This window comes from Podarcis muralis, chromosome 1, assembly GCF_964188315.1.
Source record: "Podarcis muralis chromosome 1, rPodMur119.hap1.1, whole genome shotgun sequence".
NCBI classification, from domain to species: domain Eukaryota; kingdom Metazoa; phylum Chordata; class Lepidosauria; order Squamata; family Lacertidae; genus Podarcis; species Podarcis muralis.
In genome coordinates, this window is record NC_135655.1 from 73,625,620 (window position 1) to 73,633,969 (window position 8,350).

At 47.5% G+C, this 8,350-nt stretch overlaps 2 protein-coding genes across 2 annotated transcripts in view; one reads left to right on the plus strand and one right to left on the minus strand.

The window, feature by feature from the left end:
- The window catches only part of TSPAN32 (tetraspanin 32), a 37,458-nt gene extending 36,520 nt beyond the window's left edge, over nucleotides 1–938 (minus strand). Inside the window, exon 1 of the mRNA XM_028733685.2 lies at nucleotides 800–938. The gene's annotated coding sequence lies outside the window, so the exon portion shown is untranslated. The remainder of the gene's footprint in view (nucleotides 1–799) is intronic.
- Nucleotides 922–4,226, plus strand: ASCL2 (achaete-scute family bHLH transcription factor 2). Its single transcript, XM_028733670.2, has 2 exons — nucleotides 922–1,698; nucleotides 3,304–4,226. The coding sequence occupies exon 1, from the start codon at nucleotides 922–924 to the stop codon at nucleotides 1,651–1,653; it is 732 nt and encodes a 243-aa protein (XP_028589503.2). The 3' UTR covers nucleotides 1,654–1,698; nucleotides 3,304–4,226.
- The last annotated feature ends 4,124 nt before the right edge of the window (nucleotides 4,227–8,350 follow it).

Consider the following 8,350-nt stretch of genomic DNA (forward strand, 5'->3'; position numbering starts at 1 on the left):
AGCAACCTGTCCAAAACCCTGCAGAGCTGCTGCCAGTCAGTGCAAACAATACTGACATGGATCAAAGGTCTAAATCAGCATAAGGCAGCATCTTATGCTTTTATGCAGGTATACAACTGAAACCCTGAAGACTGGGGCACTAACCTCACCCCAAGTGCATTGTAGCACCTGCACAGCAGGCCCTGAAATCCTAGGATCAAGGTGGACACAGTGCAGAGCATGCACCTTGGGTCTGGCTCAATATTAAGACGGCCCCCCGTTCCCAATACAGACGCTACTTATGTTAGCAGCTGAACTCCCAAGTTTCTTAAGTCGTGTGTGGGGACAGAGTTTGCTGACCAGGCGCTGCTTGCTCAGGTGCTGAGCGAGGCGCTCGCGCAGCCCCCGGCCGGGCCGCTTTGGGATGCAAATGAGGCGCAGCGCGTGCGCCTGGCGAGGAGCAGGAGGAGGGCTTGTTTATGGAACCTGGGCCGGGAGCCACGCGCCGGGCGCGCGAAGTTGCCAAGCGAGCTTCCCATTGGGTGGGAGGAGGCTCGGGAGCCAAGCGGGCGGCGGGGGGTTGCGCGCGGGGTGTGCGGCGCGCGCCGCGTCGCGTGCTGCTGCTGCCGGGGGCCCGCGAGCGGCGGCAGCAGCGCGTGTTGATAAGGGGCAGAGCGACGAGGCGCTGGCTGCAGAGGTGCCTGGGCAGCGCGCGAGGAGCAAGAGGGAGGGAGGGAGGCACGAAGCGAGAAAGGAAGGAAAGCAAGTGGGGACGGAGCGCGCCCGGGTCCAGCGCCTTCCCAGCGCAGCCGGCCTTCACCTTTGCATCCCAAGGGAACGCCGACTCCAGCCTGCCGCCGCCGCCGCTTCGATTTTGCGCGCCAAACTCCGGATCTTAGCGAAGGCGCCGAGGCCGAGAGCCGGGCACATCGATGCCCCAAGATGAACGGCGGGGCGATCGCGACGGCCACGCACCAGGCGCCTGGCGAGAGTTTCCCTTTGGGCGGCTGCAGCGGCGCCCACCCGGGCTCCTCGTTGGCTCTCCGGCTGCAGACGGGACCCTCTCCGTCGGGGCAGCCTCCGCAGTGGGGCGCTGCTAAAGGCGGCCCCGGCCCGGCCACGCAGTCCTCGTCGCGCTGCAAGAGCGCCAAGCGGCGCTCCAGTTCGCCGGAGCTGCTGCGCTGCAAGCGGCGCTTGGCGTTCGCGGGCCTGGCCGGCCAGGCGGGCGTCGGCGGGGCCGCGGCGGTGGCGCGGCGCAACGAGCGCGAGAGGAACCGCGTCAAGCTGGTCAACCTGGGCTTCCAGACGCTGCGCCAGCACGTGCCCAACGGCGCCGCCGCCAAGAAGATGAGCAAGGTGGAGACGCTGCGCTCGGCCGTCGAGTACATCCGGGCTCTGCAGCAGCTCCTCGACGAGCACGACGCCGTCAGCGCTGCCTTCCAGGACAGGCTCCTCCAGCCCGGTCGCATCGCCGCCGCCGCCTGCGCGGGAGGAGGAGGCTGCAGCGGCAGCTCGTATTCCTCCGCCTCGCCCTCCTTCGACGGCCGCGACGGCAGCTCGGTGCCCGGCTCGCCGCGCTCGGCGTACTCCTCGGACGAGAGCGGCTACGAGGGGGCGCTCAGTCCCGAGGAGCAGGAGCTGCTCGACTTCACCAGCTGGTTCGGCAGCTACTGACCCCCAGCCGCCACCGCCGACTCCGTCGAGGGAGCTCGCTCTCCGGTAAGCGGCAGAGACACAGCGGGACATGCTTCGCAGCATGGGAGGAGGTCGTAAGCGCGCCAGTGTTTCTTCGTACACTTGTAGGGTTGGAAGGTATCCCCAAGGCTATCCGACTTCTGCTTTAAAACCTCCAAGGAAGGAGCTCACCACTTCTCAGTTTGAACAGCTCCTAACTGTCAGGAAGTTCTTAATGCCAAGGTTGCAGGTTTGATCCCCATATTCCCCGGTTTGCTGGGGGTTGGACTAGATGATCCCCAGGGTCCCTTCCAACTCTACAGTTCTATGATTCTTCGTGGTAGTCTTTTCATTGAGTCATTTCAGGGTAAAACTCTCTTCACACAGCACGCACAATCTGTGTTTTTAAACAGTCCCCTGCTGCATTGCTGTGTCAGCCAGGGTTAGAAAGTTATGCGCATGCTGCCGCAGCACGCTCCTGTCAACCTGGATTGGGATTTTGGCACATGATCAGACAGGTGATCTGAAGGTGATCTGGCCAGGGTGGCAGGGGCAGCGTGCACACAACTGGCCCATCACTGACCGGTGTAGCTGGAAGTTAGCACCAAATAACCGAAACCGGCCGCTGCAAGTCAAGACATTCATGTGAATGACTCAGATGTTTTAATATTGCTTGCATGCGAAACTTTCCAGTGAAGGCTGAAATAAATTGACTGAAACTGGCAATGCAGAAGCAATTCAGTGGTGCTAAAGTTCCACTGAAATGAATGGGGCTACCATGAAAATGGGCTTAGTGTTGGTGTTCTCGGTGGTCTTAATGCACTATTGAATATGGTTCTCTTCATGGGGAGGGCCACCCAAATCAACTTCACTTCAAAGGTTTGTGCCAATAGTTTTACATAACTTATAAACATTCAGATCTCAGGATGGATACTGCTTGCAGTCGAATTGTTTCTCATCCTGAGTTTTGTTTGAGTTGGCAAGGGCATTGTATCTGCTGCTTACCTGTGTTTCTCATTTGGAAAGAAGAAAGATAGGTTAAAAATGTTTTGGGGTGAGTTTGCCTTGCAGGATAACTTAAGAGTGCAGCCCTGTACAACTCCGAAGTAAGGCCCACAGAGTTCAGTGCGGCTTACTCCAATCTCTCAGGTGTGGATATGGGATTGCAGTCAAATCCCTCCAGTTCTAAATAGTTTTGTAGGTCCTATCAATTTCAGTGAAATTTGCATACAGGTACGTTCACATACTGGTACTGACATGCAAGAAATTGTTCATCCGAATCCTGCCATTTACAAGCCCAGTTATATTTTCTTAAGGAAAGCAGGAAAAGGCTAGATTTAGAAGACACCAGTTTTCCTGACAAAATAGAGGTGACTGTGTTGAGAAATGCTATACATGTGTACCACATTTTGCTTGGAGAAGAGACAGCAACAGTGCAATCCTATATATGTGTATTCAAAAGTAAGCCACACTAAGCTCAATGGGACTTACTGCGCCCTGAATTGCTTTAACGGAACTTGTAGAAGAGGTCTACACTGCATGGATTAGTCTAGCTATGTGACCAGGGGAGAAAGCCCTGGATGGCTCCCCTCAGCCCCGCTGGATCTGTCAGTTATGTGCTCCTAATGGCCTTTCTGTTTTCTTTTGTAGCAACACTGAAAGGAGCGCTGTGTAGAACTTCAGTACCTCATTGTCCCAGGCACCCGTTAAGATGCAGCAGAAGAGCAACAAGGACCCTTAATTTAACATGCTTCCTACTTCCCGTGAGCCTCATTGCAAAGGATATCGAACGCTCAGATCCTTGTGACATCTGACATTGTTCTTTCATGAAACAAAAGACTAGTGGCTTGTGATCTTTCTTTCTTTCTTTTTAAAAAAGTGCAATTATGTAAATAGGTAATAGGGGCCAAAGATTATACCTGCTGTTGTACAGTAGTATATGGTGCCCCCTCTTGAGTTCTTGAATTACCAATGAAAAAGCTTATTTCTGATTCCAGTGGCAGATGGAGATAACTGGGCTTCCACACTTAATACGTGCATACTTTTTATATGGGAAGGGGTGAAATAATTAAAACTTGATGCTTCCTTTTTTCTGAATGGGAAGGGGACTATTGCCATGTCAGAAATTAACTTTATACGTGTAACTTGAACTGCCTGTGTGAACACTGTTGATATGAAGACTTATTTTTGTACAAAAAATCTCTAGAAATTGCAATTGGAGAGGAAATATTTGTAGAAGTCTGTTGCACCCTTGACTTCTTAACACTGCCAGCTAGGACGTTTTGAGACCTTACACAACTTAGATAAAGTTTCCTAACATTTTATACTAAAGGAGTGTAAAACTGTTTGTGTTGAATATGATGTCCCAAGACTTTGTTTGTATTTTGTTTTTGGGTCTGGTGTGAAGGTTCAATTCTCTGGAGAAAAACAACAACCCTGAAGTTTTATTTTTAATGTATTGAAGGTATTTTTGTATGCACTTGTTAGGATTTGTTGAGATGTATATATGCAGTTTTTAAAGAGTATCCTATTTTATGTAAATCAACTTTATAAATAAAATCTATTTATAAATAGCCTTTGTTATCATAGCTGTCTTATTCTGATCTCCTGAATGTGGGAAAGGGAAAGCTACAGAGGCAGATTAATACTGTTTTTACCTATGTTTAGATTCATATCTGGGTTCAGATGACACATTGAACCATGGTTCAGTGTCACTTAATGAGCCTAGCCTCTGCTTGTATACTTCCCTCCTTTCCTATGCAGCCAGGGTGTGGAAAGCTTTCCCTTAACCACAGTTTGTTGTGTTGTCCAGTGTGTCAAAACTCATCAACACTTAACTATAGTTAATTGCCAGAGGGAAACTTAAAATTGTGGTTTTAGGTGCTGGCTTCTTGAAATCACCCATAGTTAGTGTTAGCTAGAGTTTCCGGTTCAGGCAACCCAGGGAGCTGTGATTAACTAAATGTGGAAGTGGAAGATTCTGAACCTGGAGACCTGGGGGAGGCTGTGCTCAATCACGTCATGCTAAACCGAGGGTGGAGAATCTGTGGCCCACCAGATATTGTTGGATTCCAACGCCCACCGGCCCTAGTGAGCGTGGCCAATGGTCAGAGAGGATGGGAGTTTTAGTTCATTAGCATATAGAGGGGCTCAGGTTCTCCACTCTTAGTTTAGTATGATGGTCAAATCTGGTCATGGATTACTTAACATTGCTATATGTAGCCTTAATGCTCGTAAGTGGTTTGTAAGTTCTCCCTGTTGCACCTACACAGCATTAGAAGGGATTTTAGGCTCCTAACGTCTATCCTATTCAGAGAGACCAAATTTACCAAAGTAAGTAATTCAGTGTTCATTTTTACCCAACTTTTCTTGGAGTAAAAAAAAAAAAAAGAGTTTACAGTGTTTGTATAGGTAAAATACTTGTGTGATAGAAAACTGCACCTTTTTACACTGAGAAAATGGGTGTAGAACATACCTGCTGCTCCTGCTTTCAGTTGCTGGCATCAGTCTCTCACTTGGGCCCCCATCAGAGATAAAGACCAAATACATAGCACAATTGCTTTGCTAACTAGTGCTTTTAATATTTGCATGGCAAAGCATTATAGCATATATTTAAGCTTTGTTGAGCGGGACAGCATTTTTGTGTTCAAGTGCTTAGATGTATACACCTCATACCACTTCTGATGAAAAATTTACAACAAAGACCTCAATTATTATGGATGGCATTTACCAGTACTCTATATTTCCTTTATTCAATGGAAAAGGGAAACATTTTTGTGAGACTACACAAGAAAAACAGCCACTGTATGTCACCTTAATTACTAATTATGCTATTGAGCCAGAAATTGCAAGTCCAAGAACTATTTTATAGGAATACTGGCCCATTGAAGAGTAGCTTTGGGTCTAATTTCTGTTGCAAACTTTCAGCCTTCAGAATCTAGATCATGATTGGACATATTTCATTGCACTTGATTATAAGGCAGAGAAATATAAAACAAAACCAAGATAATAGTTGTTAGTGAAGTGGAGCCTGGGACAAAGTCTTTGTGTTGTGATATCTCATCTTATTTTCCTATGTTGTGAATTTACTCCTGTTCAGTTCCATTTAAATTGGTGTCAGAACCTGGCTCTTAGTTAACTGGAAATAAGCATATAGGGCTGATGAGTAGACAATTTCATTTACACCCAGAGGTTATTTAGGAGCCTTTCAAGTGAAAAAGCATCAAAGCTTTGTCAGGATACCTTGTGTAAGACTTGTCTTGCCTCTGGCTTCATCAGAGGGCATGTTTCGGTGTGTACAATTGCCGTAACCAAAAAATCCTGAGAGGAAAGGGGAGAGAGCAAGTGTGAGGCATAGACTGGCAATAAAAAACAATTCTTGAAATGTTCTTGCGTTTAATGGTTCTGCAGAAACTCAAAACCACAAGTCAAGCCGATACCAATACAGACTTCACAACATAAAACTTTAACACTATTCTCAGGCTGGCCATTGGTAAATTCTGCTTTTTCCTTTCTTCTTCCTTACCTGTACTGTTCCAGTTAAAGTAAGAAGAGGAAGTGAGGCTCAGAAGCTCAATAAGAGGCTAGCTGCAGTCCAGGCTTCCCCTTTTCTCTCCAAGTCAACAGTATTTTGTTAATCCAGGCTGCAATCTGCAAAGTGAAGACTTCAAAGGGGTCCTGGAAATGGCCTCTAGGCTTCATGTCAGTCCCCTCTTGGAAGTCTGCAGGTTTGTTGGTTTGCTGGAGCTAACCAGTTAGTTGCAAAGTTGAACTCGGTGGATCTAGGACGGTGGAAAGAACAGTGGTCCCAACTGGGGACAATCTTGGGGAAAATAGGGATTAAACTAATAATCTAATACTTTAACAAGGATGAGGATATTAACTATAGTAAAGAAATAATTGGGCAAATACACATTTTTTGCTTGCCTGGTTCACAGACGCTATGGCCTGGTTGGCAATAGCATGGTAAGTCAAACTATGGCTTACTGACTGGGACAGTGTGAAGACATGCTTCTTCAGAGAAGCTCACAGCTGCATGGGTTCTCCCTGGTTCTTTCTACTCCTATGCCATGGTGAATGAACCACGAAGTTGGCTTAGTGTGACGTCTGAACCAGGATCTGTGCTTTAGTTCTCTTCTCACCAACCACCAGCGGTAGCCAAGGTTTGTTAGAGAACCAGGCCATTATGTCTTGACCCTTGGACGAGGCTCATCGGTCCTTTCCCCTGGAAAACAATTTCTTCAAATCCCTCTAGTTTCCTTGCCTGCAGATTGTGAAAAGGAAGCTATGGATCTGCTCTGTTTTGCTACTAACCAGGCCCCAGTAGCAGACATGGTGGGTCTGTGGCTCTCACCTGACCTCTGGTCAGTCATTCTGCTGCTCCCTGGCAGGTGGAGGGGAGGGGCAGCAGTGAGGTGGGTGCAGGGCAAACACACTGGCAGAGCCAATCTGCTGATGCGTTTGCAGTGTACCAACCTCCCTGCTGCCTTGCCTTTCCTCCTCCCCCTCCTGATAAGTAGCAGCAACGCAACCGGCCAGAGGCCAGGTGAGCACCGCCATCCCAACTCCTACTGCCATGTTTCATTCCCAATGCCAGAACTGGAGTAGTCATTCGCAGATGACCCAGTGCTGCAAGCTGGCTCCAGTAGGAAAGAAGGTACAATCTGTAGGAAAGAATCCATCGGGCCTGCTCCATCACCTACGTGTGGCTGTTGGGACTTTTAAAGTCCCAATTTTAAACTGGGAATGTTAAAGACAAATTCCTAGCCCTCATGATTTGCAGATCAAAAATTTGAAACTATGTTGTTTATTGGGCCCTGGAACAGGGTTGCATCGGTCTAGGTTTGGGTTTTTCAAGGTATTCAAGGTTTGAGACTCTTTCAGATGACCTATTTATTGAGCCTTCATCCTGATTTCGTTGCACAAAGCTCATGAGGGGATCAAGCAATGCCCAGTCTGAATTAATCATTCATTCTCATTTGTCTGCAAGGAGATTATATGACAATGAGCAACCTTCCAGATTTCATCTGGATTTTTCTCACACTTTTTATTTCCTCATCCGTTTCCTAACTGCAAAAAGTCTATTTTTTTAAAGGTGGCATGGTTGTACCAGAGTGCTTTAATCAACTTAAATTGCACAAACTTAATTTTCGGGATGCAACTGAATCCCTCCCACAAAATACGGAATTTGGAGGTGACCTAAGAGCCCATTTCCTTGTCCTCCCTTGTCCTTCTTCACTCCATGCTTCTTCTCCTTTTTGGTTCCACTTGTGTAATCAAAATGTTCTGATTTCTGTGAAAACTCAGATTTTATCATCAGCATCTGTGTTTTTTGTTTTGTTTTTTTTAGGGGTTGGAACACAGGCTACATACACACAATAAATTTAAAGTGCTCTCCCCATACAATCCTGGGAATTGTAGTTTAAGAATGCTGGGAATTGTGGTTCTGTGAGGGGTGAATTAGGATTCTTTGGAGGAAAAATGTGTTTTGACTGTATTGTGTGTACTTAGCCACAATCTATCTTAAAACAGTTGTTTGGTTAGAAAAAGATGTATGGGCAAGGACCAACACATTGCTTTTGTTGGTAATTTTAGTTGCGCTGTGGAACTGAGAACCTGCCAGCCCCCAGTTTGCTACCACTGTTCCCTCCCACTGTTAACAGCCTTGCTGCAGCTCTACGCAATGCAAGGAAGGGAA

Bases quoted from the DNA above. Each gene is read 5' to 3' on its own strand.
- ASCL2 (XM_028733670.2), top strand. From the start codon at position 922: ATGAACGGCGGGGCGATCGCGACGGCCACGCACCAGGCGCCTGGCGAG.